Below are 21,834 nucleotides of genomic sequence, written 5' to 3' on the forward strand. Positions count from 1 at the left end.
TGGGACAGGTTGTCCAGGGAGGTTGTGGAGTCTCCATTCTTGGACATATTCACAAGCCATCTGGCCACACAGACCTGGACAACTGGCTCCTGGTGTCCCTGCTTGATCTGGGAGGTTGCACAAGACCTCCAGAGGTCCCTTCAACCTCAGCCATTCTGCAATTGTTTCCAAAATTATATCAGCCTTAGTACATTCATTCATTAAAGCTTAATTTGAGATCAATTATGACTTTCCTAAAAAATTCAGACCACAATGCATCAGCATGACACAAGCCTTGACACCTAGCAAAATTACTCAGTGCCACCCTCACCACCCAGCCTCTCCTGAGGCTGCCTGCCTCCTCCCCCCTCCGCCCCCCCGACTTCAGGGGTTTCCCACCCACTCAGGACCCACTTCGTTCCCTTCCCGTCCTAAAACACCACCACCACCTCCTCAGTAGAGCCCACCCAGGGCTGCCCCGAAGCCGGTAGAGAGGAAGGCATAGAGGGGCGGGCAAGACTCAGGACCCAGCAGCCCTCAGCAGGGTTCTCCCACCCCTGCGCGGCCGCGCCGAGCCAGCCAATCACTGCTTAGCGCGCCGCCCGCCCTGGCCAATCAGCGCGCCCCTAGCCTAAGGCGCGCCAAGGCCTGACACATGGGCCGCGGAGCCTGACGGGGGCGCCGCCATGTCTGACTGGGACACGAGCAGCGATGAGGACGCCGGCGCGCCGAGTTGGCCGCCATCTGCTGCTGCTGCCGGGCGTCTGTCCCAGCCGCCGGCGACGCTTTCGCTGAGCCGCGCTTCTGAAGCGGGCGGCGCCGGACGAAGGAGCACTGAGTGGCAGTGGGAGGCAGCAGATAGCCTCGGAGGGGAAGAGTGGGAGCCTCGAGGCGCTGAAGGGTCCCGCGGCCTGGGGGAGGCGGCGCAGCAGCGGCCGCCAAGAGCCGCCACCAGCCAGACTTGGGATGGTGTGGAGCCCCTCTGCTTCCACCTCGATAGCGCCCTGGTTGGGGCTCTCATAGGTAATAATGGCCACCCCTTCACCCCCCAGGGTGCTTGACCCACTGAGGTAAGCAGGTGGGGGAGAAGGAGGATCCAGCTGTGGAGTGGTTTGTTCTTTCGGGCCCCTGGCCCTCCCTCAGCTCCCCGAGGAGGTGCATCACTGCCTTCCATCTCCCTGGCTGTGAAATGGCCTCAGCCCCTCGTGATTCCCTTACATCTCTCTCAGCTGGGGATGACAGGATGCTTTTGCAGGTTACTGGCTGAAGAGTGGAGCTCTCCCACTCGCCAGGGTAGGTGAGCTTTTCCTCCCTAAACTGGTTAGGTTGATGTCTGTCATGGCCAGTAGTCTGTAAGTGGGCTAAAGCCCCTCTCTGGTCACTTGGAGGAAGGGTGGCTCTCTCTCAAAACTGGTTTTGCTGCTCCATCTCTTCAACTGAGGTGCTTTCCCCCCTGCCCTGCACCTTGCATTTGATTAACTGCAGAAAAAAGTTACCTACATTTTCCTGCAGTTTGGTATCAGAAGTTTTTACTTACGGATGCATGCACTTGTGAAGGTGTTAAGGTTATTGTCACAACCAAAATACTTAAGTTACCATGTGTAGTTTTTGACAGTTTGGCTTAAATTTCTGTAATACCCTCAGTGTGTCTTTATTACAGGTCAGGGAGGAAGTAAAATAAGACAACTTGAGGATTCTTCAGGTTCCAGGATAAAGGTACCATGTGCTGTGTGTCATCAAGGCCTGGACTCTGTTGGGAACATACTTGGTTTTGCTTCCATGTAAACCAAAGTTACTGCAGCAAATTGAAGGGTGTTGCAATAGGTGTAATAATTCTACTCTTTTACAAGAAGTGATAAAAACAAAGTGGAATTGAGGTTGCAACTTGACTGGTATGTGAAAGTAAGAAAAGCTTACTGATATTTTTTTTCCTTGAGTTATACATTTATTTCCCTTTCTTTTGGAAAGGGAAATAGGGTCTTTCCGTGGGGAAAGAAGTTAAAATTCAGGAAAAAAAAATCAAAGAATTATTTCAGTATGTATTCTTACATAATGTTTGTCTTTGCAGTATTAAAAAAAAATCAGTAAGTTTTTATGAACATAGGTTATAAAGGGAACCTGTGAAGTTGAAGTAAAGGTTTTTGGCAGTGTTGCTGCGCAAAACAAAGCCAAGATGTTGATTGATGCTGTTACAAGATGTGGACAAAACTACATTAGAGATGGGACTGAGAAAGGTAAGAAATGTGGTTTGGAAAAAAAAATACTATGAATTGTTTTTCCATATATTTGGTAGTTTTCTGGAGTGTTTTTATATTATTAGTATTTTACCAAAGGGAATTAATTTTCACTTTGTTCTTGGACAGTGGCAATAAAACCGAAATATCTAGACATCCTTCTTTCTCAGCTATGAATGGTTTCCCCCTCTCAAACTGCCAGACATCTGTGAAAATTTGTTCCTGTTTAATGCATGCTGAATGTTATACTACTTGGTTTCTTGCATTATCAGTCTGATTCCCTCAAAATACAGGTATTGGGTTTAGTTTAAGTTTTAACATAGTATCTCTGCAGTATTAAAATTGACTTTTATAAATGCAGTCTATAAAGCAAACGTACTGATTATAGCATGGACGATGCTGACTTCTTACTACTTTCATGGGAAGTTAATGCACATCATGCCTCACTTTACTAGGCTTTATTGGTAACTTTGCCTGTTACATGGATATATAAGTAATGATTGTATGTTGAGATGCTGCTTATGTTATTGGTATTTGTCTTGTATGTGCTCCCAATGACTTTTTGCACAGGCAAACAACATCCATAGTTGTTGATCTGAGGCACTGATGAGGAAGAAGGGATCTGAGAGTTGTGTTCTAGCATCAGAATAAAGAATAGAGTAGTTGTGAGTTTTGATTCTTAGAAGTGCCCCAGAAGGTGGACAAGTACATTTCAAGAGGCTAGAAATAAATACTTTCTTAGTATGTGTGACTGTGTTTTCCCCATGTTTACTGCTTTTCCACTAATACATAATTGTTTTGCCATTTATATCTTCAGTGTAAAAACCCTTCTTTCTTAAGAAGTATTAACATCGGAAAAGGAGTATAGAGTGTAACTACACTGAGACTTTATTGTGGTGTCATTGGATGCTTTAGCAGTAAACCTTGCTCTTGCAGCTGTTAAAAATAAGCTTTCTGTCTGCATATCAGCTACTGGGTTCACAAGTTTTTCAAAAGCCTGCTGCACAACAAAGCCTTATTTATGGTTGTGGACCCTTATTTATGGTGGAGGAGCAATGTTTTAGAACCTATCAATACTTTAAGTAGTTGAAGATGTTGAAAATGCTTCTTTCTTTATCAGAACTGGATTTGTACAGGTTTTACCGATGTTTCAGGCTAAGACCTAGGAAAGAATTTTCTATTTAAATGCTTCATGTGTATTCAAAAATCACATAAGAGGCCTTGCGACATAAAAAGAAAATAAGGTGTTTGTTTCAAGGGGGGGTTCTGCCCCGCCTTGCTGATTCTGTCAAACAGCAGCATTTTTGCACTAACTCCACAGGAAAAACTTTGGACGTTATCAAGCCTGAAGATAACCCAAAGAAATCTGTGATTAACTGGGCTTCTCTTCGAGAAAACAGAGCTAAATATGAAGCTATGAAGTGGACAGGTTAGTTCTAAAATTTTGATGGTATGGTACTTATCTTTATATGATAAATCTGCTGAATGCTTAAAACTTTTTTAATTTTTGCTTTGAGATGACTGAATTCCTTCAGTGTCCAAATTTAAATATTTGCAGTGAAGTGACCAGGTCAGCATTTCTCAGCATGATCATGGAAGGACACTGTAGTTGCTGTGTGAACTTAAATCTGCTACTCAATTGGTATTTTGACTTAACCCTTTGAAAATGTGGTTTTGTATGTGGCCACAGCAAAAATTGAAGAATTATTAAATATTATACTATATATGTTAGTAGAGATTACTTTAGAACTTGAAATGTGGAGAAGTGGTTCTTTTGTAGATACTTGTTTGTCTCAGCCTTCATCTTTTACATGAACAACAGTAGTCTTCCACCACTTTTGACTAGTCTTCTAGTACAAGGCACTGTCTGGGTTTGGGGATTTCCATCTTAAGCTTTAGCAGACTTACCCTGAATTTAGCATTTCTCACTGACCGAAGTTTGCTCTTTCTGATGGTTTAAGACTTGCCTCCAATTGAGAAAAACTTCTATAAAGAATCATCAAGGACTGCATCTATGTCACAAGAAGAAGTGGAACTGTGGCGGTAAGATCATTTCTTTAGGGAATCATCTGCTTGGCAAAAATTATTAAGGTATGAACCCCAGAAAGTGGGAGATGAAGTACTGAGATGGAAGCATTAATGTTAGGGTCTTGCAATAACTTGGATCTTGGGAATGCTTTCTTAAGAATTAAACAATAACTAGCAGATGAGGTATTATTAGTTGCGTGGAAAATTTACTTTAGGGATTAACTGCTTCTCTAAACGTGCTTGATCTAGTTGACTTTCAGAAGGGAAAAAGTTCATTGGCTTTTGGCATTTTCTTTACATTTCATGAGACGGCATGTTCGTGTTTTCTAGGTGCTTCCAAATATGATTGTTCACATGTTGAATACCTCTTGGCTGCCATTTTTTTCCCCCATATACTTTAGTCAAATATCATCTTCAAAACAACTTTCAACTTCTTTACTGTTGTCTTCCTATCTGTCTATCTATCTTCCCTTTACAAGTACATCCTGGTGAGTACCTGCCTTAGTTAACTGTATCTGTTCATTTTGATCCATCAATCTACATCATTACTTTGCAAGAAAAACAGATCATCTGTTTCAAGTGATTCTGTTCAGGCCCTGGTGATGGTTTCAGCCCTTTTCAATAGTTCTAATGACATTGGTGAACATTCCTGAAGTGTTACGTTGTATTACTTTTCTTTTTGCATGGTGTCTGTTTTTTCTCTTGCATGCCCACCAGAGAAACCTTGCCACAGTGAGCGAAGCATGGAATTGACACCTCTTTCCTTAAAGTATATGTACATGTTATCATTAGAACTAGTCAGGAGAAACAGAACATTGTTCTGTAGGTTCAGAACATGCATTGAGGAATAGCACTTTTGTGATAAAGGAATTTTTTTCCTTTTTTTCATCTGTGTGCTTTAAGGGAAAAAAAAGACAGTAATTGAAAAAAAAAAAAAATTGTAAACATGAGGAGAGGTTGAATTACCCATTCTTTTTGTAGCCCATACCCTGCTTGAAATAGAAGTATTTGTTGAATGGAATCTTCAGTACAGGACTAGAATGAAGATAAACTACTTAAGCATATTAGTACCTCTTAATTGGAGGGAGCCTCAGAACCTCAGATTTTAATGTAGCTTTTTGTATGTGATGATGTGTTTTGGGGTTTGGTTGGTTGGTTTTGGGGGGTTTGGTTTTGGAGCTTGTCTTACTGACCATGTTCTCTTTTCTAAACCGGTCTGTTTGTATTTTCTAGAGCATCAAGGGAGCTGCTCTGAAAATATTTCAGGAAGGCTTCTGTCAGAATATAGGCTTCTGACAAAGAATTCCAATCCATTCCTCTGAGTTCTGGGTTGTCTTTAGGTTTAAAAACTTGTCACAGTTATTTAATTTGTAATAGAGTATAATTGAAGTCTGATATGACAGAACTGCAGTTCATGTTTATAACCATATATAACTTCAAATTAGTCATTCTTAAGAAAGAATGATAATTGATGCCTCCAGGAGAAGTGTTTCTATAGTAAGGCTTTCTTAAAGGTTAGAATAGTCATAAGTCTCATTCAGGACCCTGAACTTGTTTTGTATTGTTCCAGGAGTTAAAAAGAAAAGTCAGAAATGCAGTCTTTTGTGTTAGCTCTACTTTCTCAGATAATGAAACTTTAAAGCAATTACACTTCTCTAATTCTATACAGGAAAGAAAATAATAATATCATTTGCGATGACTTAAAAGAAGGTGAAAAGCGCTGCATTCCCAATCCTGTTTGTAAATTTGAAGATGTGTTTGAGCATTATCCTGATATTATGGCTAATATAAGAAAAGTTGGTTTTCAAAAGCCTACACCGATTCAGGTATTTCTTCAATTTTGATGACTCTTTAACTGAAGCTTAAGAGAAAAGTACATTTAAGTATTTGTTGTTTTATGTTAGTCCCAGGCATGGCCAATCATACTCCAAGGAATTGATCTTATTGGTATAGCACAAACTGGTACGGGGAAGACATTAGCATACTTAATGCCTGGATTCATTCATCTGACTTCACAACCAATGTAAGAACTGCTCACATGTCTGACTTGTCCATCTGTGGATACCTCCCCCCATCCCCAGCCCCCATGTGATGGTTTTCTAGTAAAGAAGATAATAAATCATAAATTGGACAAAAAATTATAAACCTGGTGGTGTAAGTACCAGATTTGTCACCATAGATTCTGTTGATAGCAGTGTACTGAGAAAGTAAAACAGTATAAAAATATTGCATGTCAGATGTGATGGACTTTGCCTAGCCTTATATACCCACATTCTAAAGATGCTTTTATTGCAGATCCAAAGGTCAGCGTGGGGGGCCGGGAATGTTAGTCCTTGCTCCCACTCGAGAACTGGCGCTTCAAGTAGAGGCAGAGTGTTCAAAGTACACATACAAAGGAATTAAAAGGTAATCTTCTCACTTGCTTGTTAAGTAATTTTTTTTCCCTACCACTTGCAGCTTAATTCACCTAAAATAATGGCATTTGCTAAGAGAGGAGGGGAAGGTAGTAAATGCAGTTTCTATTTTCTCAGTTTTTAGGATGCCTGTTTTGAGTACTTTCGTAGTGAAAATCTATTTCTTATGTAGTTGGACTTCTCTGTATTGTAGCTTTGTTGCTTCTTGATCTGTGTGGAGAGCTGAGAGAGTCTGTCTGTGTCTTCTTGGTACCTTGCTGTTAGGTAATTGTAGACAGCAATAAGATCTCCCTGAGCCTTCTCCTCTTCAGGCTGAACAAGCCTGGTTACCAGCTTCTCATGTCATGCACTCAATTCTCTTGACCATCATGGTAGCTGCCTGTGGGACTTGCTCCAGTATGGATATGTCTTGTCTTGTAATAGAGGCAGGGGGTACAGAAACTGGATGTTGTGCTTGAGTTGTAGTCTCAAGTACTGAATGAAGGGGAATCATGAGTTCTCTCAACCTGCTGGCTTACACAGCTGACTTTCTTTTCTGTGAGGTTACACTGCTGAATAATGTTCAGTTTCTTGGCCCCCCCAAGTCTTTTCTGCAAAGGCATCTTCTAGCATGTTGGGCCTCAGCCATAGGGTGATTCCATCTCCATTTTGCTTTTGTTAAACTTCATAGGATTCCTGTCAGCCCATTTCTCTAGCCTTTTGTGGTTCTTCTGAGTAACAGTCTAGCCCTCTAGTGTATCAGCTGCTCCCCCAATTTGGTTTCATCCACAAACCTGTAGAGAGTGTAGATCTTTAAGTTATTAAACAGACATTACTGTACTCTGAAACTTACTTTTAGGGCTCTCTGGTAACTTTGTATAGCATTCAGAGTTAGTCTTCTAGTCATCAAATATTGAAATGCACCTTCTGCTTCCTTCGCAAAAATACTGAGGAGTTATATAGAGCACATTAAGTTTGTGTGTAAGGCTAATACCCTACTGAGCGCATTGATTGTTTTAACAGCAAAACATCTGACTTTTTATGATACTGTTCAGAAAAATCGTGCATCCATTCATACATTCATCTATTTTTGGTGTGAATATTTTCAAAACAACCCAAAACATACTCATAGCTTAACAGCTATCTTCATTCCTTTCATGATTACTCCACTGCAATTTCAGGAGAAAGCTGTTGCTGAACTGTTGTGGGACTATCATTCAGTGTTAAGTCCATTATCTACTGTGATACTGTCAGTCACACTTACTCTATTCCTTCCTCTTGGTAATAACAGATGATACTTTTAAAAATGAACCAACATGGTGGTATTTATTTGGAAGAGATTGACTTGAGTTGAACGTTAATACACTGCTTTTGTAAAACTTTTTTTTTTTTCAGTATTTGCATATATGGTGGTGGGGACCGAAAAGGACAGATAGATGTGGTTACCAAAGGTGTGGATATTGTTATTGCTACTCCTGGCAGACTGAATGATCTTCAAATGAACAACTTCATAAATTTGAAGAGCATAACATACTTGGCAAGTAGCTGATATGGAATGAGTAATGCACCAGTTGGGAAATGGTTGACTTAGTGTGAACTTAAGCTTTGATTAAGTTTTCTTCAAACTTTTTAAATCTTAAATTACAGTACACCTTAACATTGAGGTTGGTGTTGGAACGATGGTTCATACTTACCATGATTGCATTGCAGATGTGGAAAATTCCCTAGGGAAAGAATATAGTAGGATTCTAGCACAGTAAGCATTTTAAAGATGCTAAATTGTTATCTCATATTAGTATTGTTTGCTGGTTTAAAATTCACTTTGTCAGGATCAGTTTCTAATGGATAAAATGCCTTTCCCAAGTTGTCTTTCCCTTTTCTTTTAAAGATTATGAGTGACTTTAGTTCTCATAAGAAGTTGTGCAGTAAGCACCAGAGTCACAAGCAGTTAGATATTTAAATGTTTGGGTGACTGACTGTCTTTTGATCTCAGTGGGAAAATAGCCATGTAAATGTTGTTATGAATCCTTATGTCTCATTTCATTTTTGCCTTTTGCTGTGCTGGACACTTAAAACCATTGCTGTTTTGTAAAATGCTTTCATATATTCAAATTATTTCTGAGTTACTTGATTAACTTGTGACTTGTTGCCTAGTTTGACAATTTGGTCTGCTTTCCCTCCCTTACCTCCACCTCCGCGTCCCTCTAAGGGTTTAATACCCATTATGCAGTAACAAGTTAGCTCTAACTTTAGCTAATAGTTGTGAGCTTACTGGCAAGGCCAGTGGTGGTAGAGTATCATTAGAAATTTGGCCATCTGGATAAAAATTATATTATTGGAAGACAGGAGAGTAGCCTCATGTGGAAAAGTAACATGTAATTGCTAAGCTGGAGGAAAAAAAGGCCTGAAACCCTGCTTTCTGAGAAGTATAGGAACATTAGTCATCTTTCTCTACCAAGGTGAAGTATGGTCATACTGCAAGCACACAGTGCTTTGTAAAGCAAAGAATATGTATGTAACCAAAATCAGATGTTTCAGTATGTGCAGGGTGTACTATAATATGACATTACTAAAAAAATTACCTATCAAATTGAAAAATATGGTCATGTAAAACAGGAGAAAAGCATTTGTTGTACCACTAGCAGTTAGATATTTTCAGAAGATTGAAACCAGTGCAAGGACCACATTTTGCAGTGGTTAATGTCTCATGCCTCAGGCTTTTTGGAAATGCTGTGCTTCCTTAGTTTCCATATGAAAAGTTGGACATCCAAAATTCTGTTACCATATATTTTTCCTTGTAGTTTCTTGTACTTTTTAATATATAAGATGCTTTCTGTTTCCACAGCTTCATTGTCAATTTTCAGCCAACAAATAATTTAATCTTGCAGCCTTATTTCAGAGGCGAGAGAGGGCTGTTAGATTTCAACTTTAACACCTTGCATGAACACTCTTCATTGAAGCGCTTCATTTACAGTTTTATTTAAAGATATTGATGAGTCTTGTGAATGTTCCCAAAGTGCACTGAGTAGTATTTGCTGGTATAATTGTTTCCCAAATGACTTCCAGAGTTAGAGACTGGGATACTATTGTTTGATTAAAAACAAATAAACAAATGAAAACCCAAACTCTTAAGAGATAGTTGTATTTGAATATACACTATATGTGAGGTGAACTGGAGACAGGGAATTTTTCTTCTTCCCTGACAGAGTTGCAGTCTTGATTCAGATTTTTAGGAACCCATTTATTCAAGATAAGCTGCTGTTTTTCATGATTTCAGAAGAAAGACTGGTAATTCTGTCATATGTGGCCTTTTGATTGTTTACAATACATGTCATTTGAAGATTGCTTTCTGTTTTGTTGGGTTCAGTGTAAATTGGGATTAAATAGTCAGTAATGAGTGCTTTTTTCTTTTGACTTTATGCTCAAAAAGCAGAAGTAAGGAAATGGGAGTTGTGCATGAATAACTGAGAAGCATTTAGGGGAAGTATACTAAAAAAATACAAATCATGATGTAGGATATAGAAGGTAGATTGGACTAGTCCTTTTATTCTTCAAATACAAAAAAAGTATAAAACTTGCCAATAACAGGAAAGAAAATTTTCACATGAAGAACTGGCTTATAAGAATTTCTTGCCGAGAAATAGAACTGAAATGAATAATATTAACAAACAAGTAAATATGTATAGACAACAAGAAACCAAATAATATGTCAGTTGTGGGGAGATTTAGCTTATAAACCAGGACTTGGCTATGAGGCCTTTGGAAAAAATAGTGCTGATATCTATCTTATGTCTATTACAGCCTTTATTCTTTATTAAGCAGCTATCAGAAATAAGGAAAGTAAACTTTCAAATACTCTGATCCATCTAATACACATATTTACATGCTTTCTTCTTCCTTTCCAGCAAAGTACCAGTGTGCTTAATAGCTTAGAAAGCTTCTGCTGCTGAAAGGGGTGTACAGTAGCCACCTCTGTATATAAAATTAGTGATATTTCAGCCTTGCTGTTTTATTAGAATCTGTTAATGAAATCTCCATGAGTCCTTGGAAAATAAGGATAATTAAATCAAGAAACAGAGTTCTTGTCTTCTGTCTCTCAGCTGATTTGTTATTTCAGAGATCTACATAGGTAATGTACTAAAAACCTTCAATAGAATAAAACATCTGAAAAGAATGGAACAGCAGAATCAAAACAGTAGAAGGGGATTATCATTGAAGTCTTATGTTTCCACATAAGTAACTAAAAAATGTCAATACTTAATCAAAGTTACATGGATCATGCTTTAAAGGAGAAAAATGAGTCTTGGATGGCAGCCTTCTTCCTTTGTATGAGACTGAAAGCATTCACAAGTGTGCTTGTATATTAGAAAAAAGATCGGTTTCAACTAGTTGTACTCAGACCTTCAGCTCATTTGTTCCCTTTTGGGTTTGGTGGGTTTTTTTTACCAGATGAACCAAGTTTGAGCTATGGGAGTTTTTCAGTGGCCGAGTGCAAGCCAGAATGTACGGTCTGGCTTTTTTCCTACTTCTAATGAGGTACTAAATTGATAACTGATATTTTGGTCTTGTATGAGATCGCTTAACAAGGTAGAAACGAGATTCCCCCTTTAAAGTACAAAAAAAAATTTGTATTGAAAGTGTGTTGTGGGGAGTCATCGTCCCATCCCCCGCCCTGGGTTTGGTTGGGTTTGGTTTAGTTGGGTTTTTTTAATTCTGTGCTTAGTTTTAGGCATCAACCAAATCATTGTTCAAACAAACAAACAGTTGTTTCTCCTTCCTTGAATTTAAGTGCTCTTAAAGGTGCTGTGGTTTTTCTTGTTCTGCCCACAAATGAAAAAACTTCAAGGAAATTGAAGAGGTGAAATAAAAGTTGAACAGGTTTTGCAATACATTATGGAGTGGATTCTGCAGTTAAAATTGTTACTATTAAAATGGTCTGCTATGTAGTGTCTCGCTGAAACCCTTACTTAACGAACTAGACATAATAAATAACCTTGTTCTGAGCAGGTTTTAGATGAGGCTGACAGAATGTTGGATATGGGATTTGAACCTCAGATAATGAAGATCCTAATAGATGTGCGGCCTGACAGACAAACTGTTATGACAAGGTATGTAAACTTTGTAGTGCTCAGTACTTGAACACTGTAAACATAAGGTTATTGTACAAGTTAACTTCAAAATAAATTTGTCAGTTTTATTAACTTTTACTAACCTAAATGGGAATGGCATCAGTCTTCTTTCTAATTCTGTCTAGTCAGTCCTAATGAGTCATTTGAAAATTTTTTTTTCATTTCATATCTCTTTTCTGATGTTTTACATCAACTGGAAAAACAACTGAGTTCTTCCCAAAAAGGAACATGTCCTGGCAGTGCTAGAATTTGCCATATCAGTTTGAAATGCCACCTTCCGTTTCTCCATTTGGGACCAAATGTGTATCCTAATTTTCTGTTCAGTGTTTCTGTGTGCTAGTCTGTACCTGAATTAATTTTGAAATTATGCAGTTTTGGGGAGCTTAACAATAGAATATCCCAACAATAATTTTTGTTACCATATTTTGTATTGGAGCTGCTGTTATAGCGATAAAAACAGACTAGAAACTTGCTTATTAAGTATCATTGAACTACTAAACTCACTTTTAGCTTCATTAGAAAGGCTGCATAACTGTTGCCTGTACTTTTAACCTGGAAAGTTATATTTAAAGATTGAGTGCTGTTTACTAATAGCTTCTTAAGATTATTCGAAGTGTTATATGAGCTCACTACTGTTATTGCATACTTGAGTGTTTCACTGATGTATGAGAAAGAAAAGAAAGAAGAATGTGATTAAATTAATGAATTGGAGATGATTTTGCACGCTATTCTCATGTGTATGTTTTCCCTTTGCTTGCTGTTCAGTGCTACTTGGCCTGATGGTGTTCGTCGCCTAGCGAAATCCTATTTGAAAAATCCTATGATTGTATATGTTGGCACTCTTGACTTAGCAGTAAGTTATTCTGTTTGGTGTTTTGGTTTGTTTTTTTCTTTTGGAGAAGAACCTACAGTTAAAGCAGGAAATATTTTGCTTGTAACTATGAAAGTAAATGCATGTAACTTTAAAATCAATCTGAACTTCCAAAAAACAGCTCCATATTATTCTTTTAAAGCTTCATTAAAAGTTTAGAAAGAACTAACAAAAAAAAGTAGAAAAAAACTTTGTTCTTATGTTTCTGTAACAAGATCTTGAAGTCCTAGATCTTGAGTTAGAAGACATCACAAGCGACAAGAATCAATCACATTGAATATTGTACTTTACGGTGCCACGTGTTCTTTCCTGAACGCTTGTTTTTGCAGCCTTCTCTTTTGTTCAAGTTCTTGTTCCTTAGTTACTTTTCCTTCTGAATGTCTTCCTTCTCATGCATACAGATCCTTATCTGGATCTGCCTTTCTTAACTGCTGCTTTCTCAAAGAGAGTGGAACCTCTGTACTAAACTCCTGGAGGGCACTTGTCTAGAGCAGGAACATATGTGTTGGAGTAAGAACTGCCTTTTAAAGTCCAAAACTTTTAGTCTGTAGATGTAGTTACGTACTTGCCATGCTTGTGCAGCTATGTGTAGTTGGCTTCAGTACCAGCAGAATTTACAGAAACAGTAGTTCTTCCAAGATCTCCGCATCCTGGTTCAGAGATTGCTTTGAGTTTTGTTCTTAAATTATGAAATTTTCCTCTTCAGTTCCACTTTTTTAGTGATAGGGAATGAGGAAACAGTATCAAGTACACTTTTAGGTAGAAATAGGGGGAAATTGTGCTTTTCGTCTGTTCTGCTCAGAACTATGCTTTTGTCAAGGGGCATTGCTTGTCAAAGGCAGAGGATCAGAATTTGAAGGATATCAGATGCTCTTGTAGCTCTAATTTAATGCATTCTTCTCTTTTATAGGAGCTTCTCTTAATTGAAGAGGTGACCTCTGGGGGGGAGGGGAAAGGATTCCCATGTGGAGAGAGAATCTATGTACTTGATTGATTTTCAGCCCTTGTCACAAGATTATGATGCTGAGAATATCTAAACCTTTATACTACTTAGATACTATACCTTAGACATTCTATGGCAACCTTCAAATATAACAGAGTAAAGTTTTTAACAAACGGTTGTTGGAAGAATTGGACAGAACTGATCATTTCAAATAGATTACAGAATCTTCTTTAAAAGCTTGTCCTTTCAAGTAAATTTGAGTATATTTTATGTTAATCCAGAGCAAGTTGGAACAATGTCAGTCTTAAATGCTTCAATCTAATTTTCAGTAATATCAGGAATATTTATTTCACCTCACTAGTCTGCTAATCTGTACCCTCTAAATCTCTGCAAATATATGATTTGACAAACTGCTTAAAGATAAATGTTTACTATTCTCCTAAGAAATTACAAATATATCTGCATTGTTTGAACTCCAAACTGATACATATTTTGGTTTTAGAATAGTTTTTTATGGTATCATATTACTAGTTTTATAGTGTTGTAATATGGGAATTAACAGAAAAAATACTATTCTAATCTGTTCCTACTTAGCATCTCTTTTTGCTGTTTAACAGGCAGTAAATACGGTAGAACAGAGGGTGGTTGTTATTGCTGAGGAGGAAAAAAGAGCTTTCATGCAATACTTCATTGATTCTATGAAGCCAGAAGATAAGGTCATCATTTTTGTGGGAAAAAAACTTACGTATGTAATCATTTCCCGGTATCACATCTGTTCATTTTTTTCTAACAGAAATGCTGGATAGTTTCTTATGTCACATAGTAACTACCAAGTGTAACAGCTGTTGTCAACAATGTGCTGGTAGTAGTAGTATTCTTTTATTTATTTATTCATTCCTCCAGACTGACTGGTAGTGTGTATCCTTTTTAATATCACCAGTGGTGGTGGTAAACCTCAATTTCACATAGTTAGAGTAGATGTTAAGATTCTTGGGGATACATTAGTGTGATGTACTGTTTACTTGCATACACAGCTGGTGTATACAAGACCTGATTGGTGACGGGGGTGGTCATTGTACCATACCTGAGCTTTTTGAGTGAACATGTATTTCTCTTTGCATGTTTGCTTTTATTTATATATATGTGAGGAGTAGTCTTGTTTTCATACTATTTTGTAATAAATATCAGCTGACTTAGGGTTTTGCCCTTTAGGCACATGTTTAGCTTCTGTTGTCACATTATCTTTTAGATCTTAATCTAGCTGCTGCACTACTTTTTTTATTATTTTTTTTTCTTTTTAAGAACCATTGTTTTATTTCATCCTAGAGCTGATGACTTAGCAAGTGACCTTGGTCTCCAAGGAATTCCAGTACAGTCTCTTCATGGGAACAGGGAACAGTGTGATCGAGAACAGGCTTTAGATGACTTCAAGAAAGGTATGTTTGTACCTAAGTATTGGTTTGTTTAGCCGAGGTTTTTAAAGCTTGTCATATGCAGAATTTTGTCTGTTTGTAAGTGCCATGTGTCTTCAGTACCATAGAAATGAAAATATTAAAGAACTCTGAATGATATGTTTACTTTGTTAATTTGACAAAAAAAATCGAAGAGATTGCCTTTCAATAAAATTTGAGATGTCCACAAGTTAAATAATTCAAGGCTTATTTTATTTTTGAAATCCCTCTGGGAAGGTCAATATTGTGTTAGTCTAAAGAACAGTTAATTTAAGTTTCAAATGATGGTGCTTTCAGTGAAACAGTTCTGCTCTTGATTATGCCAGTAGGGTTATACCTTGGGGATATATGATCGTGTGCGAATAAAACAGAGTAGTTCTGTGATAAGGATGCCAGCTGAGAATATAGCTGTTGAAGTTTCTGTTCATAAAAACTCTTTATATCAGCTAGGCGTGTTTCTAGGTTTTCCTACACCCTGCTGCTCTGCTTGTGAAATACAAATAGTAGTAAAATGACATTTTGAGTGCTTACCTTGCATTTGAAGCTAATTCAGTGTGATGTGCAACAAGCATATTTTTCCTTTATATGTTAAGAATAAGTGCATTATACACTGGAAAACCAATAGACTGGAGTATGTTTTCTGCTTATTCCATAAACTCCCATTCTCTTTCTCTTGTACTTATTTTAGGCAAAGTCAGAATACTGGTAGCTACTGACTTAGCATCCCGTGGCCTTGATGTGCATGATATTACTCATGTTTTTAACTTTGACTTCCCTCGCAACATTGAAGAATATGTTCATAGAGTAGGTCGTACTGGAAGAGCAGGGTAAGTGTTTACAAGAAAATAGTAATATATTGTCAATATTTTATGCACTGCATAGGTGTTTCTTTTGTCGAATGCTAGAGCTACAAGTGATGTGGAGTGGGAAAGTGCAGACTATGGTCTATCAAAGTATGTTTAGGTAATAACACGCTGCTTTATGTTTTGAAATTAGTTCAGAGTTAAATTTAAGGCAAACAAGTTTTCCACTTCTCTGTTATTTCATTGAAGTGGATGGGAATAAGGGATGTTTGAAAGCTGGTTAAAATTTGGGGAAGAATTACAGTTCAAAACTTCTGTATAAAAATTCTGAAATGTCACTTCCTTGTTTGTTTGTGTCTTTGTGAGCCACTGCGTTGTTTAGTTTCCTAGACAGCCCACTGGGGAAAAAAAATACATAAATTCAAAGTTTTCAGCTTATCATGGTGATACAGTTTAGTGTTAGGACTTTTGAATGCTGCTTTCCCAGGTTGGCACAAGTATGATTTTTCTTGTGTATGTGTTTATTTTAATTATGAGATGAATGTATGTCTCTTCATACTTAAATATGTTGTCTTTATGCTAGGTTTATTGTCTAAATTAGTTGTGCCTTTGCTCCGTTTTAGGTCAATTGCCATATTCTGATCTTTATGAAAAGTTGCTTTCTGTCATAAGTGTAGTAAATACTCAAGCCAATTTTATCTATGAGTCCAATAATATTGGCTGTAGTACAATTTATTACTGTATAGGTCAGTAAGAAAAGCCTAGCAGCAGTTGTTTTGAAGATCAACGGTTATTTCATTCCTTGTTTAGACGTACTGGGGAGGCAGTAACGCTTGTCACTAAGAGTAATTGGAGAGTTGCATCTGAGCTGATTGAAATTCTTGAAAGAACAAACCAAGTAAGAATACATCTTACTGGGTAAGATTTACAATGGTTCTGGGTTACCACCTGTAACAACAGTTCATGAAGGTCTGAGCCTACTTAGACCTTTGTTTGTGAGTGTTTGTAGTGTCTCGGGGAAAAAAAATTGGTACTTAAGTCTCACTTGTCCTGGATATCCTTATCTGTATTTTACCTTACAGATGAGTCCCAGAAAAGAACTGTGAACTTTGATTAAAGCCTTCCACGTCCAAAGAAAAAGTAAATAACACACATGCACAGAGAGGTCTGCAGAGAATAATAGGATCTATTTTATTTCATAGTTATTTTATTCCAGTATTTCACTTCTGGACACATATTCCAATGTTCTTGTTTAACAGTGTAAATATTAACAATATTTATATCAGAAGAAGCTCAACTATGTCAGTTTATTATATCTGACAGTTGTGATATCTGCATATACCTTTCCCATACATCTTTCTTACAGATGTTTGTAAATAGTATGGGAAGTAGGACTGAAACATTTTTTCTTGCTACCAATCTGAGAAGTCAGAGACAGTTATATTGCTGTTTCTTGCTGTAACAAACAGTATTTTGCCTAATTTATAGTAAAGCCCCAGTTCATGCCCTGACTGGAGTTGAAATTTTTAATTTGGCGAGGGGGTGGAGGGGGATGGAAGTTTTGAGTACAAACTAAATTGCATTTACCTAGGACCTGTGGTTGTTAGTGTGGACACTTACTCAAACTTTAAACCCTGAGTTAGAACTTCACCTAAATCTTCTTGTTTATAACTCTTCTTTGAAAAATGTTATGCCACATATTGCAAACCTGGGTGCTTTTGAGGCAGAAAAAGAAAAAAAAACAACAAAACAAACAAACAAACACACACACAAAAAAAACCCACAAACCAAAAAACCCCAAAACAGAAACAAGAGTTGTCCCCTGATAATTTCTTAAAGTTGCAGGTTGGGGGGGTGTGGTGTGGTGTGTGTTTTTGGAGGTTTTGTTGTTGGTTGGGGGAGGTTGGTGTTGATTTGGGGGAGGGGTTTTAGCAAATGTAAGAGATTAAAACAGTAATGATACTTTGAAGCCACTTAAATAGAATTTAGAAGTGCCTTGTTCTGTATTCTGAGTCAGCTGTTACTATCCATACCTTGTCTCCTGCTGCAGACTGAAGTTCCCAAACTTTTTTAATGTGTGATAGTTCAACTGGGAACGGGTCTCTGAGTTCAGAGGAGAAAAGAGCACCTCCAATCCTTACTTTCAGGGGTAACTGCTAGTCATAACATTATTCTCAAAATTTTAGTTACAGCTAATAGAAGGGAAGTATCCATACAGGCAGGGGTGTTTTTTTGCTTCGTAACAATAAAAATATCATTGCTTCAGTCTTGAAGTGTCTCATAAAAGGGGGGAAGGAGAGCAATGGAAAACATGGGCTGAGGGTTCCGAATACTTCAATTTCAGAACAAGTAAGGTGCATTTGTTCGCCAGATGTTCTCCATAATTTTAAATATACAGATAATCTCACAAAAGAAAAACAGGTACAACAGAAACATTTCTTTATCATGCTGCAGGGATCTTTATATAAAGTTTATTAAGAAGCATGAACAGATTTATTAGGGCATCATGGAAGAACACTGATCTCTGTAATACCAAGAGTGTTACATACAAATTACGGTATCTACCCTTTTCTGTTTTCTCATTTGGACTACCATACCTAGCCTTAATGTTTAGCAGATACACAGATTGTCCATGTAAAAATCTTATCAAACCACTACATGCTGGATATGGCCTCACTGAGATTTTTATGTTCCATATCCTGGCTTCTTCCCACTCTTTCCTTGTGCCTGCTCAAAAACCACTCGTGCAAGAAATTGTTGCAATTTTAGTTGGAATAAATTATTTTTCATGCTGTAGGAGAGAATCTGATCTGATACTGAGGAAGAAGATTATCCAGTGTTTTGACTGGATAGTAATGTTGTCTCATCACTTCTATTGATACAAGTCTGTACTGACTTCCAGCTAGAGAGATCCATCATTTTTCACTTTATTTTTAAACAATGTGTAAAACTTAGGCAGAATAGACTGTTCCATAGGCATCCTGTTCTGTGGACCTGTGACAGCCAGGGCAGTTGTTCACCAGTTAGAGCAATCCAGCATATAAAATATACTAGTGAGCTGACACTCATGCTAGTTTAAGAAAAGTTGCTGATAGCAAGTGGCAAGCATTGCTGAATTATAAAGCCTGACAAAGGAAGTTGGAACTGGAAAAATACACACACCTTCCTGTTCCACCAGGCCCTTTGTCCTGGCTGCATTCTTCACCTGTTCAAGCACTGCCAGGTCTAGATGTTTCTAAGGAGACTTAACAGTATTTAAATATTTACTGTACTGGTGCCACTTGCAGAGAGACAAACCACAGAGGCTGAGCAATCACATTAATACCATGCTCACACGCACTGCAGAAGCTTGCTCTTCGCGCTCTGATCAGGAAACTGCTTCAGTACCGGATGTCTTCTACCTGCTGCATGGGTACATGCTATAGCAGATTGTTGAAACAGGCTGGCTTTGATAGATTAGTGATCTAAAACCTCTTTTGACAGTACAGTCACCCGTACTGCTTTTTGCAGTAAACATTGCATTAATGTCTGCATTATGCCTGACCTGATTTAAGACGACTTGTTGGACACTGCCTTTGTTCCATGATCTGTAAGAATGGTATGTGGGCTTTTTTTTTTTTCCTTCAGTGATCAGTGCCACTCAACCTAGTAAAGTCTGTCTGTATTTCTTTGCATCTGGCCTCAGTCCTTACAAACATAGCTCTGAGGTGACAAAGTGTGCTGATGATACTATTCACCTCCTTTTCCACATAATTACAAACATGCCAGAAAGCACCGAGGATGTTAGTAAGATGCTTGTGTAACCTCCCAGTGGTGGGAGAACTGACCGTGTTCTCCTGCCCTTCTTTTCTGGTCTTTTAGCTTTGTTTTATCCGTATGAGAACACTTCCTATGGCAATGCTTTCTTTAAGTACCAGAGTCTTTCTTCAGAGGCTCTTAAAACTTCCATAAGGAATTTACTATCAATCATAATAGTGTAACATTCAAATATATATAGTATGGTATCACCTTTTTGGGCCACTGGATGTTTCTTCCAGCTGTTCATTATCACTGAAACATACATTTCTATCTGAAACACAAATGTTTTACTTAGCTGGTTATATGTTGTCATCAGATATGGTGATACGAACATACTTATGTAATTGAAAATCCAGGGACACTGCTGGTTATTTTTTAGCGTATTGTAGTATAATTTTATGTAAAAAGATGTCTTTGCATCTCTACAGAAAAGACAATCTGCAAAGTGACAGGAGCAAGATAAATAACAAAATCAAGTGTCGGAACACACAATAGTGGTTTTGTAAATCAGAGTCTAAAAGTTTAGATTCATTTAAAACTAACCTTGGTCTTGTGCTGATTTCTTATCAGGTAGTTCCTAATGAGCTTATTGCAATGGCAGAAAGATACAAACAATTTCAAAACAGAAAAGAAATTGAAAAGTGTGTACGAAGATCTCAGAGAAAGACCTCAGAATAACTGTAATCCCTTGAAGTTACTGAAACAAAGTAAGTGATTATAGTTAGTGTTGGCATATACGGGCTTGAATTTAGAAGTTTCTTTTCTCGGTTGATTGTTTTCTGTACCTGTCCCATTTAAAATGCATTTTTAAAAGTGGCTTAGAAAAGAAAAATGGATTAACTTTATATAGAAATAAATCTAGTTTTGTATTTGGGCACTATTTTTATTTAAGAAAAAATAATTTCATTATTTTTTCTTGTGTGATGTGCATAAATTCTAAAGCCATTATCTATTGGTTAAAAACAAATATTGTGGGTTTATTGGGGTTTTTTTAATTAAATGTAGTGTTAATATGTAAGAATGTAAAACATAATTTTTCCTTCTATTTTCAGAGAACTGGATTAGTGAATGTAAGCAGTGTTTATCAGTGTGGCTATACATACTGTACTCCTGCATTGATATGCTACATCTGCCAGTGGCATGCAGAAGTATTTCTAAGGATAACTTAGTTATTTGAAAGTGGCTCTATTTGCAGTAATTGATGTCTGTTGTTTGTTTGGTTGTTTTTTTTAATTTTAGAACTTAACATTGAAAGTCATTTTTGTTAGGACTTGTGTCTTGGTTTTTTGAGAGAAGTCTGCATTTCCTCCTAATGGAGGAAGTGTGTGTTTGTGGCTATCTGGGTAAAAAAACAGCTTCTACTCTTGTTCTTGTGGATGTAAGTTTCTACTTTACAGAAGAAAAAGAGTTTACTAGAGCAATGTTAACAAAGTCATGAAGAAAAAATACATTTGAAGGTCAGCTTTTATTTCAGCAAGCATTGATTCCAGTTTTACATTTGGATGTCAGGTTCTGTCACAGACTTGTGATGATAATGGGGTATCTTTTCACTCCTAGGAAGTTATATGGGAAGGAGCTGTTCCTTCATTTGACGCTTGGTCTGAACTTGTGTTTACTCATGTTATATATGTAAATGAAAAACTAATAAAATTAATCTAGTGAGATGAGAATATTTTAGTAAAATTATTCTCTAAATGTTCTTCTGACCTTCCATCTTTTTTTATTTGCTCATAATTGAGGTGAAATCTGGGCATTATTTAAGCCAATAGGTTATTTTGCCTTCAAAAAGTAGGTTAAAACTATGGAATTCCCACAGCTTCTTTAAGAAAAAGACATATTTACTTACAGCACAAGAGTTCCTAAATGCCGTGTGTTTATCACCTGCACAATTTTAATAACAGGGAATACTATATTCTTTTTTCCTAACACACATATTCTTCAACATAAGAAAAACTTGAGCTGAATTCTGATTCTGAGAATGCTGCACTTTGGTTTTGATAACCTTTCACATAGAGACTCTTCCTTCTTGATATGGGTTGAAGATACATTTCTTTCTACAAGATTCATCACTGTTGTCGTTTAGGCCCAGCCGCCACAAAGCACCATGCAGCCACTGGCTCACTCCTCCCTGCTGGGGAACAGGGAGGAGAATTGGGAGAAAACATAAAAGTAAAACCTTGTGGCTTGGCGTAAGGACAGTTTAAT

At 37.5% G+C, this 21,834-nt stretch overlaps 1 protein-coding gene across 1 annotated transcript; it reads left to right on the plus strand.

Moving 5' to 3' along the window:
• The first annotated feature begins 665 nt into the window (after window positions 1–665).
• On the plus strand, window positions 666–20,307 carry DDX43 (DEAD-box helicase 43). The gene is given in 16 exon segments (XM_074864721.1): window positions 666–1,002; window positions 1,640–1,695; window positions 2,084–2,213; window positions 3,535–3,642; window positions 4,175–4,256; window positions 5,911–6,067; window positions 6,146–6,264; window positions 6,537–6,647; window positions 8,030–8,171; window positions 11,642–11,742; window positions 12,529–12,616; window positions 14,195–14,322; window positions 14,880–15,013; window positions 15,717–15,855; window positions 16,642–16,771; window positions 20,200–20,307. Coding segments are annotated over 16 exon segments (2,070 nt in total).
• Window positions 20,308–21,834: the final 1,527 nt, after the last annotated feature.

Source organism: Strix uralensis, chromosome 3 (assembly GCF_047716275.1).
Source record: "Strix uralensis isolate ZFMK-TIS-50842 chromosome 3, bStrUra1, whole genome shotgun sequence".
Lineage (NCBI taxonomy): Eukaryota > Metazoa > Chordata > Aves > Strigiformes > Strigidae > Strix > Strix uralensis.